General features: G+C 35.4%; 1 protein-coding gene across 1 annotated transcript in view; it reads left to right on the top strand.

The window, feature by feature from the left end:
- LOC105224260 (delta-1-pyrroline-5-carboxylate synthase) overlaps window positions 1-22,501 on the top strand; it is a 237,945-nt gene extending 215,444 nt beyond the window's left edge. Inside the window, exon 12 of the mRNA XM_049458448.1 lies at window positions 22,398-22,501. Within this exon, the coding sequence (XP_049314405.1) occupies window positions 22,398-22,486 (89 nt within the window). The 3' untranslated portion in view covers window positions 22,487-22,501. The remainder of the gene's footprint in view (window positions 1-22,397) is intronic.
- Window positions 22,502-27,932: the final 5,431 nt, after the last annotated feature.

Below are 27,932 nucleotides of genomic sequence, written 5' to 3'. Positions count from 1 at the left end.
AAAATTCAAAAATTTATAGCGTATTTCTTCGTTATTTTCACTCATTTTTGAACAGCTGTAACTTTTTTTCAACTTACCCGAATTTAATTTTTCAATCTTACCTTTCCAACACTATATGGCATGACATATTGTGGTTGGTTGCACTGGAGATATACGACTGCAACGACATATGTATAGTATGTATATTGACTTTTCGACTACCATTTATTACAATCGTGTCAACAAAAATCATTCTAAAATGATTTAGGGGTGATGGTTTGTAAGGTAACTTAATGAAACTCAAGGTCATCTTTTCTGTTGATAATATGTAGTAATGTTAAAAATAAATAAAGAGTTTCGATCGTCTGATTGATATTTTTCACATCAATCCAATATATTAAATTTAGCTTTTTCGTTTGAGTGTGTGGTATAAACTACATATTATTAACAGAAAAGATGACCTTGAGTTTCATTAAGTTACCTTACAATTCATCACCACTAAATGCGGGATAATGTCAATTGAATGTTTTAAGAACCTTATATTAGTCATATGAATGCAAGTGCAAGTTTTCCCCCGATTTAATTTATTTTAGGCACAAAGCCGTATCGTAATTAAAAAAACACCTTCATTCAATCTCATTAACATAACTCGCATATTGGTGAATGGACTATGCAGGATAAAGTCAGCCGGAAGTTCGCAAATTTTTATATTAGGTATATGGAGACTAAGAGAATTATTGATCCAATTGATCATATTTTTGGCACACGGACCTATTATGTATTATCAGATAAATATTCTTTCTGACTTTCCATAAAATATCTCACAGATTGACCTGTATTCTCGAAGAAAGTTCACAAAATTGTAGTTCATGTATTTGGTATTAATTTGAATACTGGAAAGTAAAAGAATCAGATGAAATTTAAAACTTTGTTAGCCCGATTTCGCCCATTTTCGCACTATAATATAGAAATGTCAGAATTCGTTAGAGCAGGTCGCGAGATATGGCTTTTCATCCATCATCCTGATCATTTATATATATACTCGTATTTATAACCCAATATCAAACTCAAACTCGATTTTTAGGTGATACACACAACCGTTAGGCGAACAACATGTTACAAAAGTATAAAAAATAAACGATATTTTGCTTAAAAAGTAACAGTAGTAATATCTTTTAGGGATTATTGATGTTAAAGAGAATGTTATACACTCTTTGACAATATTAGTTTTTACTTAGAACTTTTTGTAATGTTGCTTTTCAGTTGCTGGACGGTCTAACACTGGGTTGATCTTATTCCTTTCCTGTGGTCTGTGTGTGGTATTCCTGGTCCATCCCACACCGGGATTTCTTAAGAGGAGAGAAATACTTGTCCACCAACGATTATGGACCCCGGGCACAACGTCTTGGGGGCGGCAAAACGATCTTCGTTGTTTTTTAATATTCAGAAAAATACTTCAACAAATTTTTTTACAAAATTTATTAGAAAAGATAAAAAGTTGTACACTCACAATGTAATAACAAATATGTACTTTTATTTTTCCAAATTTTCAAAAATGGTATTTAAAAACTCCAATTCGGGCAAAATCTTCCTGCAAATTGTGTCAAAAGGGTACAAGATATAGGACGAAAATGGGTTTTTTCTATAGCTTTTGATAAGATGTCTTGTGAATTTACTATCAATTTCCTCAAAAACCGTATTGTGAGAATTTTGGAACTTCAGAATTTGCGTGGCTTCTAGTTCCTAAATTTTATATATGTACTTAATATCGAAGATATTTTGTAAAAATTCACTTTTGTTCGAACCACCTCATGAAACTTGTAGGTAGGTAGATAAAGGGGGGCGGCAGAACATCCTTGGCCCCGGGCGCCCGAAGTTGTAGCTACGCCACTGATATAAAGGTAGGGGAACACTTACTATTTGCTGAATCTTTTATTTTTTCTTTCTTTTCAAAAGAATTGAATAAAATATTGAAATCTATTTTAATGAAAATATGAAATTAATGTGTAGAATATTGTAACATTTTAGTGGATATAAAAGTGAAAAATAGAATTGATTCATTCTAAATTGAAAGCAATCTTACTTCGTTGAATTCTCAAAAGCTATAAGTTTCTCGCAGTTATATCTACATACATATACAATATTCTGGCTCCTTTATTCGCCCGTACTCATTTTGTCCCCAAATGCTGTGCCGGTATTGTGAAGTCCAGCCCCAAATTTGATTGTAATCTATTCAGTTTCGTCGGATAATGAATGTTGGATTCTTCTGCAAACTAATTTTTTTCCCCCATGTCTTTAAAGTCCTTCCCAGGCTTTGCCTCTTCTCAATTGCGAGAATAAATGTTCGGTTATACTTGAACGTAAGCCTTCCTCAATTGTTGTTATTACATTTTTGTCACTTCTTAAATCATAACGAATTACCAATAAATCTCTTCTATATTGGACGCTATTGAACGTCAAACATAACGCATTGTCTTCTTCTCATGCTCCCACATCTAGTGACACTTTTATTTTGAATAATCCCAGTTCAACGCGTCGCTTAACATTGTCAACAATGACCGAAGATAACATTGAATCGTATTTTTAATCCCTGCATTTTGGGTTTAGCGATTTTTCAATTACTAGAGTAGTGTACTGCGAACAAGCAGACACTGCAGCAACAAGTTTTAAATACAAATACATTCAAGACAAAATCATTGAGCATTTCTAAGTCAATAGCGCCGGCAAGAAACGCGCAGCCGGAACGACGCAAAATAACCGCAACTCGCATGATCTATGGGTAAGCAGACTTCCTCCTAATATACGAGCTGTGACTATTGCCGCAAATGATATTGAAATCAAAGGAATGCAACGTAACTACTCGTAATAGGGTCTGGTTTTTATTTAAATTTTATTAAAAAGCCCCTTCACTAAGTGGCATTAAATAAAGAAGAACTTTTTAAAACGGCAACAACGACTCCTATCGGACATGATGAATTTATATACCTATGCGGAATGTAGCACCAAAATTCCAATGGCTCACTAATTTCTTCTTGGTTTGAAATTCGTGTTTGTTTATCTTGATGATTTATGGTACGTTAGAAACCCGGAATTTGTTGTCAAGCAACTACAGATCCTTGGGCACTCTATCACCAAAGATGGATCGTTGTTTCGTGCCGAAAGCATTGAAGACACAATACTGCCTTTGCCACATGGTTCGTAGTAATAGGCGAAACGATACTACAGGTCAACGGGACCAGTGAACAGCTTCATTCAATATAATGGACAACTACTGAAATATGCATTTCTAGATTATTGGTTGCACAATGCGGAATTTTCTATATAGGATTTCACAGATTTACTAGTGCTCAAAGCAGCTCCATTCTACGGCATGAAGTTTACGTTGTGTCAATGCTGGACTCTTATATTGCATAGAAATATTTTCAAAACTTCCTATATTCTTCTTCTTAATATTAGGATTTCTATTCCTCTAAGAGCAATGCGTTGAACTGCGTTATCGGTGTAAGGGGAAAGTGGATGCTCAAATAAACTTCTTATATCTTATTTATAGGTTGCTATAGTCATTGGAAATCTACGAGTTTCAAACATTAGACAGTTTTGGATTATAAGGAATTTTTTGGCATCCATTGATATAAAACATTTTGATTATGCTTTTCGACTACCAAATTTTATTTCCGTTTTCGCAAAACCCGTTAACTTTTTATATCGTGTTATTCTTCCAATATCACCTTAACTGAGTAACTGTGCAAACGCGAATATGAGTTTAACGGCAATTAGTAGTTAATTTCATAATTTAGAGCTGCGTGTTATGCGTGGGATGTGTGGGATGCGCGAAATGCGTGCTATTGTTTGCTTTACGTGTCGAAAAATTATCTGTTTCGGCCATGCACCCGTTGCAGTAATCAATAACTATGTGAATGTCGGATGGCGTTGCAGCTTAATCATTTTGGCGTTAGAAGTAAATTGAAATATTGATTTCTCAGTGAAGTAGAAAATTAATTATTCGGTGAGTGATGTAAAATAAGCAAAGCCACAGCAATTTGTGGTCAAGCGTGTCAAGCTTTGTGTACAAAACACATACACACTATATGTGTATATGTACTATACATACATATGTATGTATGTTTATCTAAAAATCGAATGTTTATATAAAAAAATACTTGTCACGTTTTGACCGGTGCTATCTTCCAAGCTACTGGACCGATTTTAGTAAAACTTAGCACACTGTGCACAATTTTTACAATTTAAAAGATACATACATACATAGTTTCTATCTCAGTTATATTCAAAGTAAAACAATTTATAAATAAAATAAATATACATATTTCTAATAAAAAAAATAAAATACATCTTTCAATAAAATGCCAAATGGAAAATTCATTATTTTTTCCATTGATTATATTAATAATATACACAATTAAACTTCAAATACAATTCCTTGGATTCTTTTACCGGCAATTATTCGTAAATAATAACGTTTTCGTCTTTATTTCTATATCATATTCTCCATTGAAGTCAAGTGTCGAAGAAAAGAATTTGCAAAAAATGGTAGCAAAGAATTGGGATTTCCTGAGAAACCGAATGTTAAAATGAATGAAATCAGATGAATAGCCCGATAAATCAATAAACAAATTTTACACATAGGGAAATATAATAAATTTTTTAGCAGTCGTAGTCAAAATTAGACGATTGGCACCGCCCATATTTCGGTGAAAATCCATATCTCAAGACCTACCCGACCAATATCGACCATATTTGGTACATAATAATATCCTCACATTCTTATTAGTCATTTGGTCGAAAAAATAGAGGTTACCTGGAAAGTTTTCCGGGAGTTTTGAAATTTGACAAACATACGAGGTGGCAAAGTTAAAATTTGACAAGAGCATACCAAAATCTATAAAATTGCCAAATTTCAAAACTCCCGGAAAACTTTCCAAGTAAAAATACTAAATGACTGTACTATATGCTGTGATCTTAATTGAAATCATTCGGTTTGTAAAAACGAAATCCCATCTATTTCATTCGGTTCCTGGAACATGCCTATTCTTATTTTTTGGCTTTTACTCCGATATTCGGATATCAATTCGTCTCGTTATTCCGCTAATTTTGGTATATGAAACCCATGTTGGCAAACTGTCCAACAAACGTAGCTGTACGTGTAAAGTCATATTTTACAAAGCCATGGTTATCTCACTCACATAAGGTCACTTAAAATTTAATACCAATCAATCCTTTGCCGGTTTGCTTCACTAATCGTAGGTGGATACCGCTGTTCGAGTTATATTGTCAAAGCTGCCATAGTTTCACTTCAATGCGTATCCTCTGTGAGTGGTGTTCTATCTCAAACTGAGTGCTAATTAGCGCTCCATTGCAAATATCAGAGAAAAATATGCGCAGCCAAATTGCGTTGCTTATGCGTTGACATTCACATTTGTCGAAATATGCCAGCATTCAATAGTCACGCTCCAATAATCGGATTGAAATCGTCGCTGCTTAATTCTACCTGCATATATACTCATACACACATACATACCTAATTGAGTGTGGCAATTCGAAGTGTATGAATTGACTGGCTCAACTTTTGCCTGAAGATAGAGAAGTGCTTTTTCATTTTCAATTTCCAAGAAACGAATTGAATAAAAATTGAGAAACTTGAAGTAAAGTCTTAACTTCGCATTTTATACTCTCGCAATTTGCAAGGATCAAAGCCGGTGTTGTCACGTGTTAATAAAAAATCAGGTATAGGCACTGAGTTCTATATATTCGGTATAATGGGGATCGGATTTCAAAAATTTTTGGACGTGAGATTACATATGATGATGTTTTCTCGAAGTTTACACCGACTCCCATGAACCCTTTCTGTACCATCTTGGGTGTAAAATTTAATGTCTTCATAGCCTTTACTTATTGAGTTATCGAAGTTTTACTAATTTTCAACATAACCGTTATGTAGCGAGTGGGCGTGGTAATCATCTGATTTGGCCTATTTTCACAGTGTTTCAATATGTATGGTACTAAAAATATTTATTCACAGCAAGTTGGTTGAAAAAGGTTTTGTGGTTTGTGAGATATGTAGATTAAACTTTTAGAGGTCGGCCACACCCACTTTACCGACTTTGAATGAAGGTTTAAACCAAATATATATGTGTATTAATATTCTTCTGCTTTCTTATTGGCATAGACAACGCTTAAGCGGTTATAGCCGAGTTTACAACAGCGCGCCAGTCAATTCTTCTTTTAGCGCCAATTTGAGATACCAAGTGCAGCCAGGTTCTTCTCCACCTGATCTCTTCAACGGAGTAGAGGTATTCCTCTTCCTCTGCCTCCACTGGCCGGTACTGAATCTCAAACCTTCAAAGTTGAAGTGTTCTTTTTCATCCGAACAACATGACCTAGCTAGCACAGTCGCTGAATCTTGATTTGTTAAACTATGTCAAAGTCGCCGTATATCTCGAGCAAAATTCGTAAAGGACCATAAACCATCGCATTCGCCACTTGCCTAACACGTCACTATTGACAGTACAAAGTAACACCTAACGACAGTTAAAACTTTGTTTGATAACAGGAGATATTTCGTCTTGTCCCCGTTCACAACAAGACCCATACTCTTCGCTTCCTTATCCAGTCTGATGAAAGCAGGGGCGCGGTGGTTGAGGCCAATGATATCAATAACATCGGTATACGCCAGCAGTCGCACACTCTTATAGAATATTGTACCATCCCTATTTAGCTCTGCAGCTCGTACTATTTTCTCCAACAATAGATTGAAATACCATAGGGAGCCTATTTGTCTGAAATCTTGTTTGATATCGAACGGCTCTAAGAGGTCCTTCCCGCTTTTGTCGGAGTGTTTTGTGTTGCTCAACGTCAGCTTACACAACCGTATTAGCTTTGAGTGGATACCAGATTCAGAAATAGCGGCATAGAGACAGTTTCTATTCGTGTTGTCGAATGCGGCACTTTCACTGGTCTTTTCCAAGATTTGACGCATGGTGAAATCTAGTCGATAGTCAATTTTTCCAGATATAAAGCCACACTGATAAGGTTGTTGGTGTTCTTCAGTCGTTCACATAATCAAAAGTTACAGTTTGGTTTCGGTTAGTTATGACACTTTATAAGTTTTTGATGAACGGGATTTCGTGAGCGTGGCAATATTCTGCTACTTCCCACTTGCAATACTAACCCTGCTTAGGTACCAAAACACATACATATGTATGGATTAAGTTTTGCAAAGATATCTAAATGTTTGCTCAAGTCCTCCTTTGCCTGCTCGGAATTTAACTTATTTCGTTACCCCGCTTATTTATATTGGGTTGTCAAAAAAGTTTTGCGGCATTTTTATTTAATCAATTCATGTGTCACCCATACATCGAGCTTCTTAGTGACTCCAAGCTTCTTCAAATGGTTTATAACGGTTTGATGACTACTATGTCGGTCTCTTTCGACCAATTTTATCGCAATTTTCGACGACAGGCCTTCAGGAGCGTGGCGCATCTTCGACCACCTCTACACCAGAACGAAAACGTTGAAACCATCGGTGGAAACGGAAACTGTATCGGGTCCATAAACTGCAGAAATTTTATTGGCGGCTTGAGATGCATTTTTGCCATTATCGTAGTAGTACTGTAAAATATGCCGTATTTTCTCTTTATTTTGATCCATGTTTGTGACGCTATAACTCACGAACGACTTAAAAGAAACGACAATCAATCAAACACGTGTTAGCTTTCCAAAAAGGTATAGCATGACCCGATGCGACGAATAAAACTAGAACTACGCGCTAACCAATATATATATGTATGTATAACTAAGAATGTATTTCGCTTAGCTCTAAGTGATAAAAACAACTGTTAGGTGAACGGAACTTAATACTTATGTTGCAAGAATGATGGCTACTTTGAACGAGTAACTCAATTTTATTCGAGCGACTTCCAAAAATACGTAAGTTACGTAAAGTCCATTTGTCTCTACGATAACTTGAGTAAACACTAAGATATGTTAATGAAACCCTCCCATTCAATTCTGCTAAGCGAAGAACAGAGAAGTGCTATAATAAAATCATAAATTGGGTAAATAAGAAGTTTGGAAAAAGGGATGACAGGAAAAATAGATAAATCGGTACTTTGAGAATTTTTAAATAACCTTCATGGACGCAACAGTACAAATTTGGTAAGGAAATGGATAAAAGGATTTGGTTACGGGATCTGACCAAATTTCTCCTACTCCAGTGATTCTTTGTGACAAATTTAGTTTTTGCATTTTAATTCAATCTAGATTTTCTTTAGTTTATTATTCATGATATTTCAGTAAAACCGTTTTGTGAGCTCGAATTTGTTCAATTCCGCTCATTTATAAAAACAGTATCACTATTACCGATATGAACTGAGTACTAACATTCATCGAGGCATCTCGCGATTCCCATCGCTATTTGTCAACGATAAATGGCTTTTCCCTCTCTACTTATATTGGATTTTATAACATTACAACCTCTGTTTTCCTACGCCGGTGCTTGCACGGCCAAACAAGAGAAGCAAGGTATGTTACTTCGCCGCGGTAAGCGATGGAGTGGTGTTTGCTAATTAATTGACATTTCGTGATAGAAGCTAAGTAATTAGCAGGGGTGGAAGTTATTCTCTTGCACTGGCAATAAAATCCAAATCTCAACTGAAGACGGTTGGCGACTTCCGACTCAATTAAGCCGTGTTATGTAATTGTGTGCTACTACTACTTAGTATTTTCGAAAGCATTCTGCTTTTTGAAGCTGTTCATGGTAAGTACATATGTATGTATATATATGTATATATATGAATATATTATAACATTTAAAGTATTATACACAAATATAGTACTTTGCATTTAAAGAGGGTAAAAAATCAAACTTTACCCCAAAGGAGGAAAATTATTTTGAGGTACTAACATAACTTTATATTAAATATAATAGAGCGAAAATCGAGTATAACAGAACAATTTGTTTTATTTCTTGGGTTTTATTATTTTATTCTTACTCACTAATTTTTAAAGTTGAACATACATTTACTTCACATAGCTTCACACCAATAGTGCAAAGGATGGCTTTATAATTTTTAAATCATATTCAACTTTTTCCTTCAATTGTTCATTAATTGTCAATATTTCGAATGAGAGAACCTTAAAATGTTTTTTATGTCTCCTACTGCTGGTTATTTCTTTCATATCAATATCCAAAGAACTAAATTGTTCTCTCCATGAATCATTACAAATGCTTATAAATGATTCATTATCAATATAGTACAAATAATTAGCTTAATTTTCTAATGATTTTGCACTAAATAATGCGGGTTGGCCAATTGTATAAGAAATTTTTAAAAACATGATATTTTCAAGAAATTTTTTGATGAAATTTTATTCTCACGATCAATCTAAAAAAGAATTAATTGGATCAAATCACGATTCAAATTGCTTAACTATTCATTGAAGTTTAAGTGATCATACGTTTTCTATTAATATTGGTGAAGTACTTTGAAAAATGCTAAATTTTCCGTTGAAGCAGAAATTAAATTATTAATAACAAGTAAGAAAAGACAAAGTTCAGGAGCCACCGAACATTTTATACTCTTTCAACTTGCAAGAATCAAAGCCAGGGAAATACTTTAAGGTGTAAAACGTCAACCAGAGGATCCGAATCTAAGCATCTTTATACATATTTATATATGTATATCTTATATATAACTCATAGACTGAACGAATAACTCGGCATAAGACTTGTCAGAAAAACGAAAATCATTATACGTAGTACATGGGAGTTTTTTCGACCCCATTTTATCTATTAACTATTATATTGTCTCATACTAAAAATGTTCCCTGGATTTCATTAAGGTTCCTCACAAACAATCATCAATCATATAGAGCAAATTTAGCCGGATGTTTGAAAATCATGGTAATAGTTATATGGGGGCTCGGTCTAGTTTTCGTCCATTGTATCTATTTTATGCACAAAGATATACCGTTATGAGTAAACCATGTTCTGTAATATTCATTGAGATAACTGAAATATTGGCCAATATATCCAGTAAAAAGTCACGGAAGTTCGAAAATCTTTATATTAGGTATATGGGAGTTCAGGGAAGTATTGACCCGATTCTACCCTTTTTAGATACTTTGTGACTAAAGTCTAAAGTCAGCTATAGATACTATATTCAATACCGACGGCCTTGAACAGTTTGTTCGGATTTGAACACTTTTTGGTCATACAGTGGCATACTTCAAAGGGATTATTAGTGCAAAGTTTAAGCACGTCATATCGATTACGTCTTGATTTGTATATTGGAAAGTGAAAGAATGAAATGGAATGAAGTTTAGTCGAAAACGGTCGCTCTGGTGACTTCACCAAAAAGTGGGCAGTGCCACGTCCATTGTACAATTTTCACACCGGCTCCCAAAAAACTCTCTCATACTATCTCGGGGGTAAAATTTAATGATCGATCTTGATGGAAATTTTGGTGTTGTTCTTCAGTTTACACAGCCGTATTAGTTTTGCGGGGATAGCAAATTCAGACATCGCGCCATAAAGGCAGCTCCTTTTCGTGCCGTTAAAGGCAGCTTTGAAATCGACTCTCTCTTACACCACAAATCCCACACCAAACTTGCGCTCTTTTGTATGGCCACTGTAGTAAATGCCACAAGAACCTACTTGCCTCAGTCCTTGTCCCATCCATCGTATTTGTTGGACGGCGGTGATGTCACCCTTCACTCTAAAGAGGACAACCAGCTGGGCAGCGGCACCTTCCCAATTAAAGGACCGGACATTCCAGGTGCATGCCCTCAAATCGTAATCATTATTTCGTTTGCCATGGTCGTTATCAAAATGAGGGTCTCTCATCCGAGTCTGGTTGTTATTTTTCATTGAGTGCGTTTTTTTACGCGGCGGGTCCAAACCCAGCGCACAACCCTGTGTAGGGAATGTTTCGCCTTCTCACTTTATCTCGCCTTCAAAAGGGATGTTCTTAGGCTACCCAGAGGATGTTTGGTCAAAAACCGGAAGTCGTGAGCTGCTTGAGCCATATGTAAAATAATCGTTTCTGGCCACTCCAAAGTGAATGGCTATCAGAGGACTTTCCTCACTTGTGTGAACTTCTACACATGACACCATCCAAAGCTGTTTTAGAAGAAAAAAATTCTTCCTTTTGGAAAAAGAGAAGTTTTCAGTAAACAAAGTCCATGTCAGGCAACTAGCTTTCATTTTTCGAAGATCGAACATTTTAAGAAAAAAATTTAAATTTAAGTGTGCTTAAATAGCCTGTTAAGAGCAGCAGAATCAATTTCCAACAGGATAACGACCCAAAATACACATTGTATCTTGTACGTGCAGGGTTGTTCTTCTTCTTAATTGGCGTAGACACCGCTTACACGATTATAGCCCAGTTAACAACAGCAAGTCTTGCTGTTTCTTTTCATTTGCGGTGGTTTTTTACGTGGCGGGTCCCAAACCCAGCGCACAACCATATGTAGGGGATGTTTCGCCTTCTCACTTTAGCTCGCCTTCAAACGGATGTTCTTATACTACCCAGAGAATATTTGGTCAAAGACCGGAAGTCGTGAGCTGCTTGAGCCATATGTAAAAGGCTCCCAAGTGAATGGCGATCAGAGAACTTTCCTCACTTGCGTGAACTTCTACACATGACTCCATCCTGGTTGTTATGGAAATAAAAATGACTCCATAGGTCCCGCAATCACTAGACATTAATCCTATTCAAAATATCTGGAACTTTTTGGAAAGCCGTATGCGAAAACATCGAATTTCATCAAAATAAGGCCAAATAACTGGATCATCGACTTAGTGGGTCAAAATATCCGGAAATAATACTAGAAATCGAGTGGGGAGCATGCTTCGACGTCTAGAGACAATAATTGTAACAAAATGTAGCTCAAAAACCGCTAAAACTATTGTAATTACTTTTGATTTATATAAATAATAATAAGTGTACGTAAACTTTTTTGATATGAATTAGGCCCATTTTAAGCTTTAGCATTAATTTTTTTTATTTGTGTAAAAAAAAAATTGATATGCTATATTTAATGTTAAATATACATATCTTGAAATGGATAGGAAAAAATCACAAAATTTATTCATTATAAAACAAATAAACGTGTCATAATTTAATAGAACTAGGTGTATGTAAACTTTATTGGCCCACTGTATGTAAATGTAAATAGTAATTATTACGAATATTTACGTAAATGTTTCTAAATTGATTATGAAGGAGCTGCGTGGCTGTACAATCTGTCGAAAAAAGTTATGTGCATCAATGCTATCAAACTCCAAATTACATCTAATAATAGTTAGCTGCTTCATAATTACTGAATATAAGGGCATTAGAAACTTTGAGTTCGCAATTCTTGTCTAAAATAAATACTATATTATGTATATAATTGGTGTGTAAGTATGTTTGCGAAATTAGGTAATAACAACTTAATTCAAACCCGTTCCGAATCACATTGCTCGGAGACTGAATTGTGTAAATATTAGCTCTCAAATTGAAATAAACCCACGGCAATAATAAATCACAGAATGTAGCGATGATTAATTAGCTCAAAATGTTTTTTTTATTGCAGAATACTCATCGCGTACACACAAAATTTATTTGTTTAAACTAATTGAGAAATGTTCCCTCATAATCAAAATTATGTTTGATTGCCACAAAAAATTTCCTTAATTGATAATTATTATATTTCGGTACATATATACAAGTTCATGTATTCTTCTCCACGGCAGGCAGGTGGTCACATACGTACTCGTATTTCAGTTAATTAAACCCTGAACATGTTTTTCTCGTTTTGCCTATTTACATTTTTTGATAATGTTTCACATTTAGTTCGCATCTTATGTACCATAAATCGACGGATCGGTTAGCCAACGAGAAATGGAAAATTTATCTTTCAATCTTGAAATAATGTGTTATTTCTCTGAGTTGACACAATTCCCAAAGAACTACATACTTACTTATATTGTTATTTGAAATATATACTGAAGTATTTAATAATTATAATAATATAATATCTCTCCGAATAAAAAAGTCCAATTACAACCCATCTTGTTGAATCCTACTGGACACTGCACATTCCAGTTAAAAAAATTATTAAATCTTTCTCCTTTTGATAAAAATTTAAACAGCCTAACACCTGCCAGCCTGCAATGTTCAGTTGATCAATGTGTGTCTATCGGGCTATCACCATTGTCCGTGCAATGGCTATCACCACACTAAGAAGGAATGATAAAATAAAAATGAGCAAGAAAACCAAAAGTCCAAAGCAGCTTTATTCTCAAAAGGTCGCTGCACGCTGCCAATGAATATATGTATGTATGTATGTATGTACATGTGTAAATATACATTAGAGGAGGAGCATTAAATAAGAAGTGATTGGAAGCGTCAAGATGGCGTCATTGAAGAAGAAACAATTACCGCTTTGTCGTCAGCGGGAAACCGTCTGCCGCGACAGGAAACGAATAGATTTTAGTTTTAGGTTAATGGTGCGAATTTGTCTGATTGACTCTTACTGTGTGGAAGTATTCAAACATACTTTATCATTCTGAAAAGTGATTACATTGCGGTTGAAGATAAATGTGATTTCCGCCAACTTATCTGTCAATTTCATTATGTGTAAGATGACGCAAAACAATAACCGTAACTAATTTATTAAATTAATCTAAAAGTGGGAGGGAAAGGTACTCCGTGCTAAAGACAGTTTTCAGCACAATTTTTTCAAGTCACTTTCTACTTGATTTAACACTAGGGATTTTTTAACTTTAATGTTTAACAAGGGTTTGTGAAAAGTTTGTAAAACAGTGTTCCTTTAATATCTATTATGGCTTCAATGGCTTTTTAATAAGCGGTTTTTACCTTCTCACTGTGCGCTTCTTAATTAATGTTTACCTATTCATGTGAAACTTTCCAACAGATTAACATTGAAAATACATAAGTGTTCCCCCGTGTCAACTTAACACACAAATACAGTAAACAATATTAATTTATTAAATAAAATTAAAAATTTGCTGTCTTGTCCGGTGTTTGAGCCAAACCGACAATCTGTCATATAATGGATGATCCATGTAGAGGTACTTTTTTCAATAGTCTTTTTTTGACAGATCACGGATGAGTCGTGTCAAGCTGTCATGTTATTGTTCAGTATTGTTTGGCATTTCACCGTGGAAAGACTTACGCCTGAATAAGGTTTAGACATCGTTCAACTTTATTACGAAAATACACGTTCTGTAAAAATGTGTATCGCGCGCTTCGCTCAACTTATGGTCAACATAATCGACCTACAACGTACATAAACGAGCTACTGAAAGTACTATTCGCAACACCATCACCCATCTTGAGATCCAGCATTCATTAATGGATAATATTCGACCGACTAGACCACGTCCAGCACGCAGTAAAGAAAATATAGCAGCCGTAGCTGAAAGAGTACACGAAGACTGTGGAGAGCCGATTCGGCGCCGTTCGCAGCAACTCGGACTGGCATACTCTATGTATGGAACGACTTGGCGTACATGTACCTGTAGTTTACGACGAGATCTAAAATTGAAAGAGTATAAAATACAGTTTGCGCAGGAATTGAAGCCGCTCGACCTTCCCATGCGATATCGCTACTCCCTATGGGCTCTTGAAAAGTTCCAAGAAGATCCGACGTATTCAAGCCTAATTTTGTTTAGCGATGAGTTCCATTTCTGGCTCAACGTTTATGTAAACAAGCAAAATTGCCGCATTTGGGACGAAAAAGGAAAAAGTTTAATAAACAAGTAAGGAAGGGCTAAGCTCGAACATTTCATACTCTCACATGATAAAGTGATAATCGAGATTTCATTATCCGTCATTTACATATTTTTTTATTTTGCTGTAAAATTAATTAGATTAGTAGTTCCTGAGATATGGTTTTTGGTCCATAAGTGGGCGACGCCACGCCCATTTTCAATTAAAAAAAAAGCCTGGGTGCAGCTTCCTTCTGCCATTTCTTCCGTAAAATTTAGTGTTTCTGACGTTTTTTGTTAGTCGGTTAACGCACTTTTAGTGATTTTCAACATAACCTTTGTATGGGAGGTGGGCGTGGTTATTATCCGACTTCTTCCATTTTTGAGCTGTATATGGAAATGCCTGAAGGAAACGAGTCCATAGAGTTTGGTTGACATAGCTATAGTAGTTTCCGAGATATGTACAAAATACTTAGTAGAGGGCGGGGCCACGCCCACTTTTCCAAAAAAATTACGTCCAAATATGCCCCTCCCTAATGCGATCCTTTGTGCCAAATTTCACTTTAATATCTTTATTTATGGCTTAGTTATGACACTTTATAGGTTTTCGGTTACTTGCTCAACTAGGACACATTTCAAATTATATTTGTCGTTCCTGTCAACCGGAATAAATATTTAACACAAATAAATGAAATTTCATGAAAATAATTAATCTAAAACAATTAAACTTAGATACTTACATACATATATTAAATATACATACATATTCAAACGCTATATACTCGTATACTCTGCAGCTGAAATGACATTTTTATTATATTTGTCCATCCATTTAGCTATGCAAATAAAAAGTTTTATTTTATGATTTTAACTGGTAATTCTTCAATGTATTTATTTTTTGTCGATTACTAATTCCACTTTAATGAAAATTAATAGCCGAAAAATCCCACATGACCAGTGCAATAATATTTCGGACAGAAAATATCTGCGACTAGCAAAACTGCCAAAATTTCCATACACCAAAAAGTGAAAGCATAATAAAGCAGCATAAAGCCACCGAAAAAGTGTTAAGCTTAGCTATGAAAAACACCATAAAATAGCTTTAATCCTCATTCAATATACATATGTATGTGTGTGTGTACAGGCGCCAACACTTATGTATGAGAGCTGACTTTAGTAAATACTCGCATACAAAAATATTTACGGTCACATTAGATTTAAGAGGGCATTAAAACAAGCGCTAACTACCGTTACTACACGACATAAACTTAACGTTTTGCAAATGTACAAGTATGTATAGTATGTATTTACTTATCTGTATGTTTTTGTGCTGAGTGTTGCTTTTGTTCATTAGGAGTGCTCTAAATTATACGTGAGTAATTTATCATAAATAGGGCGATATTATTTATATGTTTTATACTGTATTAATATATCATTTAAATACACATTAAGACAAAAAGCCACCCGGGAATTGTAAGTAAATTATTCAAGTAAATTATATTTCAAAACACTGTAAGTTGTTTGGACTGTCCTTAATTACTACGCCTAATATGAACCCGATATGTCAAAAAGATTGCTTACGGCCGCTACTTAAGTCGATACACCTCAGTAGTGCATTGCGGTTTTTACAATAGATAAAAGCATCGAACCAAGAATTATTCTCATATTCTGTCTTTCTAATGAAATTTGGTGTGTGGAATCCTTGCGAATGTTGGTTCAAAAACACAAGCCAACGAGTAATAAAAACGTCTTCAAAAACGTCCGAGGGATCGCTGAATACATGCCTTGTTCTGGACAACCTCTTCAATTGATGAAAATATAAAAAATAGTGAAGGATATGGTGCTTTAAAATAGTCAGACAAGTGTTAAGGAGATGGAAAGATTGCTCGTCATCTCTCGCGGGTCCATTGGAATGATTTTGGTGGATGTTCTGAATATTAGACGCATTCTTGCTCGTCCCGACAAAACTGAATTTTTTTAAAAAGAGTATGATTGTGACCGAATTTAAAGCCTAAAACGCAATGAATACAATGAATACCATCGATTAATTAGATTTGGCTCCGTGTGGTTTTTTTTTTTGTTCTCAAAACAGATATTGCGCTCCGTAGAACCCGTTTTCAGTCGATCGAAGAGATAAAAGAAATTCGCTGAAGGAGCTGGAGGCCGCCCCAAAAAGTGCTTATAAAAAGTATTTCGGGCATTGGAAAAATTGTTGGCATAAGTGTATTATATCTGGTGAGGACTACTTTGAAGGCGACAAAATAAATATTGATGAACAATTAAATATTTTGCGTTTTTTATAATTTCCGGGTACTGTTTTGTCACAATGTATATAAGTAAACATATTTTTGGTACGTATCAGAAAATTAAGTAATTTTTTCTCAGTGTAATCTAATTAAATCAAACGATATTTTCGTACTTGGCTATTGAAACAGAAACTCGTTTACGATAATAAGATTTTCTTATTTATTCCGATCGAGTAATTAAACACGCTAATTTCGTTTTATTGGTACTTATGTATTTTTATATACAGTGTATTCAAAACATAACGTTTTTCCTTTGCGTGATCAATCAACTTTTTACTGCTCAACCCCTTCTGAAGTGTTTGACTACGGAAAGGCTTATTTATTGATGTTTTTTTGCTCATGGATTTGGGGGTTTGAGTTTTCTCACAGCAAACATGAAAGTGTTTACCGAAAATCAGCAAGAATAAACATGATTGGATGCTGCAAGAAGACAATGGAGCAGACTTTCTACTCAATAAAAACAAGAAAACCATATTGTTTCTTAAGATTGGCCATCACAATCACCAGACACGAATTCAATAAGAAATGTTAATTAGAAATGCTTTAGTGAAAGCCAACATATAAAGAAAACATTTAACGCCAACAAAAAAGTTCATTCAGCTACTCCAAAGTACATGTACGTACATATGTATGTAGGTAGCTTCTTGGGGAATAAGCGAAAAATAGCAAGTTGTACTTTCCGTAATTACAACATTTTTCTTAATGCACTTTCGAAAACAAAAACGTTATTTTTGCATGCACTGTTCATATATGTACATATGTACATATGTATGTAGATGAAGCATTAAAAACGCTTTAAAAAGGAATCTCGTGTGTTTTTTGAAATGTTTTAAAACTTACTATAGAATCAGGAGCTAAATTATAAAATGTGTGAAATAGAGTTAATTTCAAAGTTTAAAAAGTCGGGAGTATGTATGAGCACATCATTTTTTTTATTTAATAACTGGTACAAAGAAAGGTGACCAAGTAGTAGATTATATTTCGTCAAAGTATTTTATGGGTGCAATAATGTAAAGCTAATATTCCGCTTACATTTGGTAACGTAGTAGATTATATTTCGTCAAAGTATTTTATGGGTGCAATAATGTAAAGCTAATATTCCGCTTACATTTGGTACAGTCTTGTCACCACAGCACAAGCATCAGAACTAATTCGTACCAAAGGTATTCAAAGCATGTAGAGTAAAGAGAAAGCACTTGGTGCAGGCTCTTTAACCAGCGAAAATGTCGGTAAGGCAGTGTAAAAGAGTTAGAATGGTTTGAAAGAAGAGAATGTAAAAAGAAGAGAAAATTAATACATTTATTTGATCCTTGATTTTGAAATTGACTCTGATTGATTAACGAGTCCTTGCGCATTATTTTTTTCACGCCATTCGCTGTTTAGCTTTAGGCACCCGCACATCGAGGCGGATTACCAGAGCGCATTACATAACGCTGTAACCAAATTAAATTACCACATTAATAACATTGAGCTTATTGTGTAGATCATTATTTGTTACATTTGAGTACGTTGCAGCTTTTTCAGCAACGAAATAAAGTAGCCCTGAAGTAGGTATAACATATGTACAAACAAATAGGCTCACAGAGAGTTATGTATGCAAAGCGATAAAGATATTACTATGAGCAGAAAATAGTAAGACGTGCTTCATAATTTTAAGACTTGCATTCTTCAAAATCTATGTCGGCCCTTTGGCCGCAATAAACGTGTGCCAACGTTTTTTCCAATCCTCAAAACAGTTGCTAAAGTTAGGTGCGTTTTTGTGGTGCAAAAACCAAGAGTGGTCGGCCCATAATTCCGGGCTCCTTTTACAAATAGTTTCACGCAAACGACGCATTACACACAAATAGTATTCCTTGTTGACAGGTCCGGAAGGAATTCGGAATACATCACATCAAACAAAAGTTGATTTTTGATGTGTTTGACGTGGTTTTTCGGCTTCGGCTCACCTTTGCCACAATATTCGGTTTGATCGTGTGTGTCCGGGTCGTAAGCATAGATCCAAGACTCATCGCCAGTAATAATAGTATTTATGCTAGGAAAGTCTAAAGCTGTTAATTGTCGATTCTCTAGCACCAATTCCTTTATTTTATTGACATGTTGATCATGAGTTGATGCTGATGGCCGTCCTGCAGGTGGTTCGTCGGCAACACGTTCTCGACCTTTTTTGAATAATTTGTTGCAATCAGAAAAACTCCTCGCTATAAACAATTATCACCGAAGGTTTTTTCCAACATTCTGAACGTTTCGGCATCAGATAATTAATTACGCACAAAAAATTCACTTATCGTAAAAATCGCCAAATGCACTTGAGTTCTTCAGAAAGACAATCGTATACTAAACTCAAATGATTATTTAAAGTGATATTTGGCACAGATATCACCAACAGTCATACAACCCTAGAAAAAAAATTATTTCGAAAAAATTTTTTGCTCACATGTTTTTGAGCATTCTTTAGTTTAACGCCAAAAGTAAATGCAATCTGTACAGACCTTTCCAGTCTCAATATAATGATATTTGACTTACATAATGGTTAATAATTAATTGAATATATTGTACATAGGTAGTCAGTGAAGAAGTTCATGCCTACACTGTGCGTAGTCTGGTCGGCGTATTGCTCAATGTCGTCAACGTAATCAAGAAGGGAACTCTTGATGCTCCCAGGGGCCATCTCCCTTTAAGCAGTTGATTGTAGGTCTTTGTCCTTTTTGTTTCAGCAATCTTACCTTGTTTGGATCGGTAAGTTTTATGTTAAGCTTGTCATCATTGGACCAATACAGTAGGGCTACTAGGCATCTTCCTGATCCGTGTTAGCATTGAGTCTAACCTCGGTCGGGCGTTTGCGCCAAAATTCTTCATCCATACCCCACCTCGACAAGGTGCAATGGCTAGAGCTATCTTTAGACATCCATATCAGTTAGGAGCAATTCTTAAACTTCCTGGTGTTATTTTCCGAGGTGTTCCGGCCTGCGCACAGCGAGGAGTTTTCCAAAGTAAAGAGGACTTTTTGAATCTAGCGCCCTCTGGTGGCGCCATCTATATGTCGACTGATGAATCTAGCTATTCTTATCAATTGTCCAGTGAGAATTTCATGACATAACATGGATTGGAAGTGCAGCTATTGCGTTTTAAGTGTCAGTATGTTTGTGTCGGTGCGAAAATGAGCTTCGAACAAAGAGCCAACATTAAATTTTGTTTTAAAATTGGTAAAACTATTACAGAAACGTTTCGATTGATGAAACAAGTTTATGGCGATGACTGCCTATCCCGTAACGAATGGTTTCAACGTTTTCAAAGTGGTCGTGAGGACATAAATGACGATCAACATGTGGTTCAATCAAAATCTGTGATCAACGGAAATTCCATCGAAATTGTGCGTGAATTCATCAAAAATCAGCCGAAATCATCATTGAAATTCATGGAAATGAAAATGAACATATCCAAAACATCGATTTATCGCTTTTTGACCAAACATTTGGAGTTACGAAAGATGTGTGCACGATTTGTTCCGCACAAATTGACTGACGACCAAAAATTGCTCAAAATCCAACATTCGAAGGTCGATTAATTGACCAAAAATCCCATTTTCCCCCCGCTTGATGAAATGTCTGAAGGTTTCAAGTGTTTATGTTGTTGAGTTGTTTCCACCTCATCTTTTTCCATGTAGCTACTGCAGATGGCGTCTGGTGAGATTTCCAGATTTACTGCGAGGATGTCAATAGAACAATGGCCCGTTAAAAGCCCCACAACTATGGAGTGGCTAGCCTTACTGAGGAGCAATACCTTTTTTGCTCTCTCTTCGATATTCGGCTTCCATAAAAACTTCCTATCCAGGATGAACCTGGATTCACTCTATTCGCCGATTGTAGACGAATGTTTCCCATTTGTGGCAGTGGTGCCACCGAGATCTTGTATCTTCTAATGAATAAAACCATCTCGGTCTTATTTTGGTTGATGCGGAGCCCGTTTACGACTGCCCAATTTGATCCGACGCGCGATACCCCTATTTCAATTAGTAAACAGTACTCAGGAACCTTACTTTGACCACAAGCGCTACATCGTCTGTGATCTCCCGGCAGTGACGATCTTCAACTGTCTGAAACAGGTCGTTAACGACTACGATCGTCGAACACGTGCGTTTCTCCATTCCGTTTCAATAACTCTGTCGCACAGAAGACTGAAAATGAGGTATTTGAGGTTTGATTGGAAAGATAATGCGTCAAAATCTGGTGAAAAGTATGGATCGCGGGTATGAAGCAGTCATCAAAAATAGAGTCTACCACAAAAGATATTAACAATACCAATTTTTTTACGGACCAAAATTTAGAAATAGAGATTTTAACAAATTTTCTTTATTTTTAGGTTGTGACATTTATGCGTACAAAACATTACACCCTAGATTTCTTATGTTGATCATTATTTTTAACACACTTAAGTTTGCCGAGATACTCTGATACTACCGTCTGATACTCTATAAAATATAAATTTAAATTATCAGCGTGAAAATAGTCGATTTAGCAATGATAGTCTTTATATACGTGAAATTGTCTCTCAGTTTTTGAGATATCGATCTTTGCACACTCATTATCATTAACGAAAACTGCGGATATGGCACCACGCCAAATAACCGATCAACGTTCTTGTAATGAATCTTTTGTATTTAGGATTAGTTTATTTTTTTAGAAATGAATTGTAACTTCGTTTTGTACAAGTATTGGATATGAGAAAGACAGAAAAACCCGAAATTCATGTTATTTGTTAAAATCATTTGCGATACTATACCATAAGAGAGAAGCCATAAAAACTATAACTATGTCATTTACATGTCCACAACTGTACATAATGTAAATATGCATGTGCATCCCAAATGCCATCGAACAAGTGCTTTATTAAGTACTTTGCCACGCATTACAATATTTGCAATATTTTCAACCTTGACTCGGGCAAGTTGATAACAACTCCGTTTCAGTAATTTAATTCGAAAATGTTTTGAATATTCTATGAAAAAGTTGTAACGTTACAATTAGGCTCATGTGTAGGTATGGAAGTATACACGAATGTGTTTTCATATATACTAACATATGTGCATAAAAAACAACAAAATCTCTCCGTAAATATTGAAAAAGTTTAAATTGTTTTGTGTATACAGAACTTACTTACAGAGACCTACAACATTTTCACACGAATTAACATCATGTACTCGTATATGTATGTGTGTACATACATCACTGTAGATTGTTTATGCATGCACTCACTGCAAAATAAACTCATGGACTCAAAGGACACACCTTTTAGTCGTGAGACCACATGCATCTTTTCCACACAGTTTATTTCACTTTGCAAGCGTTGGGAAATCATTTTATTATTATATTTTTTTGCAGATTCTGCGGCACGACAGTTCCTGACATCGGTTGGCAGCGCTTGTGTTGTTCATAATGCCAAAACGGGAAATACTCGGCTTGGGTGCTGAGGTTGGCACATCAATGGCAAGACTACATGCACGCGTACCTGTCGGCGTTGAGGGACTTCTTTCCACTAAGTGGATTTTGCGCGGTCAGGATCATGCTGCAGCTGATTTTGCTGAAGGCGGTAGTTCTCTTTGGCTGTACGAAGCCTTGCGTCTATGAATATATACATCAGCAATTGTTTTTGTACATAAAATATTAATATTTTATGTTTGGTAAACGCTTAGGAAGGCAGTAAATATGTTTACTTGTATAATTAAATTAAAAATGGACTTGATTGGTTAAACGTTTTAATGAAAAATAAAAATACTTTTATTATATTTTTTTTATTGATATGTTGACAATTAAATTCGAAACCTACATATATATCGTCACCTAAAATTCCAAATAACGTATCAACATTTTCGGAAATTTACAGAGGAAAGAATGAAACATGTAAAAAAATGAACTTTTTGAGATTTAATTATTGGTTTAAACGGGGTTATATTTGATAGCAGAACCTTAAAATGTTGAAGATATGTACTTATACATATGTATGTAAGCAATTTGAAGTAGTGGGTTGTAATCAATGAAACACTCAATTTCGAATTTTTTTGATCATACGGTATTTTGCATTTCAGGTGACGATATGTACATATGTACAAACATTTTCGAAAATTTGCAGTGGCATGAATGAAACATGAAATAGTAAAATGGAACATGAGTGAAACAAAATTTTAATATTGGTTAAAACTGGTTTATATCTGACCGCAGAACCTGAAAACGTTGAACATATCGTCACCTGAAATGCAAAATAACGTATCATCAAAAAATTCACAATTGAGTTTTTACTGATTACGATTCACCACATCATATTATATATGTGTCACAAATTTTAAGCTTCTGAGATCAAAAATACCTAAGCTATATTAAAAATTTAAAAAAACGTATCATCAAGTGCTTGATTTCGTTAAACAAAATAACGTATCATCACTCATGTATAGTATGTAAATATAACAGAGTGTTTGTTTTTTTTTTTATATCGAAGTTAGCCTTCATTTATTGTTTATGTTTATTTTTAGTGATTAAGTTCAATGTGCTTTGGTTAGTTTAGGTTACATGGTTGATCGGACATGGACTACTATATACATATGTACATGTAGCCCTTTGTGAGGCCATAGAAAAGAAGAACCCCTGTGTTCGAACTTATAAAATAACAAAACGCTTCCCGCCAGTTTGGTGCGATATCTGAAGGTATGCGCCCCCAAGGTCAAGACTTAATGACCTCCCTAACGCAAATCAGCCAAGAAGGAAGTGTTGAGTTGTTTCCACGTAATCTTCTTCCATACAGCTTCTGCAGATGGCGTCTGGTAGGATTCCCAGCCTTATTGCGTAGAAGCCAATAGGACAATGACGACAGCGTGTGTAAAAATTGTGGCTCAGTGCTGACCAAGCTTTCGCGACGCCCAGCTATTCAGTAATAGAATAAGATACGGTAGCACAGATCCGCTCCCATTCTACCGATAGCGGTTCTAAGGTGCCTCTTCTTGCTAGCTCATATTTCCTGCGATTCCGCTGTGTTCTGGCGCTCATATCATTCTTATCACAAAAACACTCGATGCTATTGATACCGAGGTTAGGTCTTCGATCAGCTCTGAATTCTCTAATTGTTAATGAGTTCAAGGCTGGAATCGCCGCCCTGCTATCTGAGTCGATGGTCACTTCTCTGAAGGAGACTACACTCCGGAGTAGTAAATCTACTGGAGTTGAAAGAGAGCTCCTGACAGCAGACCCCTCCACCTTTGACCCATCCGTGAAGAAGCTCACTGTCCCTTTTCTCCAACGGCTTCTTCCCACCCACAACTCCCTCGGTATATGCGTAGAGAAGGAGCCGCCAGAGCTCGGTTTAGCGACGCCATGATCCAAGTGATCAGACCCGTGCTTTTTTAGGAATTCAGCAATCTATGCTTTTACAAAGTTTAACAATAACTAAGAAGAAATGGCAATATCTGCAGGACCTAGAAGCTTTAATTCCAGCAGACTGTTATTACTTTTATGATAATATACCTTTTGAATAATTAGTTATTTAATAAATAATAATTAAACATTATCCTCATTTTTTAGCTTGAAATATTTAAATTTTTTCTAGTACTTATGTACATATTAATAATAAAAATAACATGAAATATGAAAAATGAAAAACTTGCAACTGTTTTTATTTAAAATTAAAAAAAATATTAATATTCAATTTTTTTATTTTAATACAAATTTAGATTGATCAAACTTTATTTTGTTTCAGAAAAGAAAATACAAAATAACGTTAGACATCTACTATAAAATTTGCTTAAATTTTCTTCTTTTTTTTTTTCTAAAATATACTTATACGATAGTTTCATGCTAATTCAGATTTGAAAATTTTGTTTCAATATCTCAAGTGGTTTTCTTTTTATACGGTTTTTTGCTTCTCCTGTAAACCTACGAAAAGTGATGATACGTTATTTTGTATTTCAGGTGACGATATAATCATATAAAAATCATACTATCATAGTTCTATAGAAATGATAAGTATACTGGCTAAGTACATTCGATTATCAATACTTTTATTTTGTTATGCTGGTTCACCCGTCTCGAAAGGTGAACGATTTCACTTAGTTTACTTGTTCGGCGATTTCTTGCCGTCAAATTTTTTTTTAAGAATTTGCTTTCAAAAGAAAAAAGTGCAAAACAGCACTTGAAATGTGGACAATGTGGTGAGTGTATTCTGGGAGAATTGTTTATAAGTGATAAAAGCTTTTTAAAAAAGGTCGAGAAGATATGATTTTCGATGCTCACCTTGGACGCCGCTGCATATCAGCAACCGATGAAAATGTTGAAAAAGTGAAGAAAATTGTTATGAAGAATCACTATTTATAGTTACTGAAAATTTTGGGATTTTCGGAAATTTCTAAAATTGCTGAATTTTTTAACAAAAAATCGTCGCATGAGCATCGCTCAGGATTTGTTGAATAAAGGGGTCATAATTAGTGACGAATCATGGTTATAAGATTATGACATCTAGCGTCTAGCTTCAGTATCCTAGATATGTTACGAACTTGGCCCTTTTCTTACGACAGTCGCCACATGTCAGATGTCAGACGCACTAATTTTGTCAAGTTTTTTTTTTTAAATCTTCATTGATTGAAAACGTAGTTATATGTATAGGAGTGGTTGTAGTCAGATTAGGCTATTTTTCAAACGACAGCATTGGTATTGACTCATTACGAACTTATGAAGTAGCCTGGTCTTTCCAGCGTAGTGAAGGTCTTCCTCTTCCTCTGCTTCCCCGGGTGCGTACTGCGTCAAATACTCTCAGATCTGGAGTGTTTTCATCCATTCGGACGACATGGCCTAGCCAGCGTAGTACATACATATGTCAGTGCTGTCGTACAGCGCATTGTTCCATCGACTGTGGTATTCGGCGTTGCCAAAACGCAAAGAGAAAAGAAAAAATTATACAAACTGGAGGTATTGCGACAAGGAGTTGAAATAGGGATTAACATGTATACAGAAATATATTTTCGGAGTTTGTGTGTATCAACCGAGATAGACATAAAATTACATATACATATAAGAGGTATGTTCCATAAAAAACAGGACTTAAAAAAAAAAACAGAACAAATAGTTTTTTCGGCAAAATCAATTTATTTTAATCAAAATATTCTCCTGCTGCAATAAAAGCGCGAACGCGTGTTTTGGCTCGTTGGCCGGCATGGCCGCCAATATATCGGTGCAAGCCTTTTGAATGGCCTCTACGTCTGCATAACGCTTTCCTTTCATGGGCAAATGCCTTTTTCCGAAAAGGACGAAGTCGCACGGTGCCATATGAGGTGAAAATGGGGAGTGTTTAATGGTTAAAATGTGATTTTTGGTCAAATAATTGATCACAAGCTTCGAATGTTTTGGTCGTCAGTCAATTTGTGCGGAACAAACCGTGCACACACCTTTCATAAGCCCAAATGTTTGGTCAAAATGCGATAAATCGATGTTTTGGAGATGTTCAATTCAATTTCCATGAATTTCAATGATGAATACACCACAGTTTCGATGGAATTTCCGTTGATCACAGATTTTGATTGGCCCACATGTTAATCGTCATTTATGTCCTCACGACGACTTTGAAAACATTGAAACCACACGTTACTGGATAGGTAATCATCGCCATAAACTTGTTTCGTCAATTGAAACATTTCTGTAAAAGTTTTACCGATTTTAAAACAAAATTTAATGTTTGCCCTTTGTTCGAAGCTCATTTTCGCACCGATAACACAAACATACTGACACTTAAAACGCAGTAACTGCACTTCCAATCCATGAAATGTCATAAAATTCTCACTGGATAATTGATAAGGATAGTAGATTCTAACGTATCAGTCGACATATAGATGGCGCCACCAGAGGGTGCTAGATTCAAAAAGTCCTCTTTACTTTGGAATGTACCTTGTATATATGGTCGAACACAGGAGCTCTTATTTTCTGTGTCCCTACAAAGAACTACATATAGTAGTCCACGTGCGATCTTTGATCAGCCATCTAACCTAGCCTAACCTATAAATCAAGTAGCAGCTGTCAGAAAGACTAACTCTAAAAAATGTATTGCCTCATGTCAAATTTCAAAAAAAAAAAAAAACACTCGTTAATACACTTGATATTAAAAAAGAAATTTAAAACTCTTCTTGATATTGAGAGCAACTATATCATAGAACAAGATTAAATACATAAAATGCTTTACACATTTAGAATCATACCAACAAATAAAAATAAGGTGTGTTCGACAATGGGAAACATTTAATAATTATTCTTATTTACAATTCTTTCATTTTCACTAATATTATGTAATTATACTAGGGGCTGGCAACGGCTGACACACGTACTATATTGCTGCTGTATTCTAAAATATTTCTTTATTTTAAACGAGAATTATCAATTATGATTCAGTCCACACAGACTAATTAGGAGGAGTGCAATTAAGTGCACACTGATTTCCTTTTACCCTATTGTTATTATTACATACCGCGCTCCGTGACAGCGGTATGTGTATGTGCTCTATTGCCTCGTCGATATCCTTCACAATCTCGATACAGCACTCCAGTGCACAATATTCGTGCTTCAGACTCTTTGCAGACGGAGGACCAAAGGTTAACTTCTAAGGGTAAGTTTTGGTCCTGCATAGATATTCACCCTTTCACGCTTCAAAATGTAGCAGACATGGTTAAAGATGTTGCCACTCATAAGGTCCACATGAATGAGGAGCATAAATGAAGAAATGAAAGGTAATGTAGGAAACTGAATAAGCAGAAAACTACAAGAACAGGCAGCAGAGGTGTGCATTTGGCATACATATACTCTGATAATAAGGAGCCAGCTCCCAGTTCCGAAAAGTATACACATGTGTGTATCCAGAGTGTGTGTGACAACGTGGGAAATACGAGAATG

The sequence above is a fragment of the Bactrocera dorsalis genome, chromosome 5, assembly GCF_023373825.1.
Source record: "Bactrocera dorsalis isolate Fly_Bdor chromosome 5, ASM2337382v1, whole genome shotgun sequence".
Classification (NCBI taxonomy): Eukaryota; Metazoa; Arthropoda; class Insecta; order Diptera; family Tephritidae; genus Bactrocera; species Bactrocera dorsalis.
This window is presented reverse-complemented; position numbering and strand designations above follow the sequence as displayed.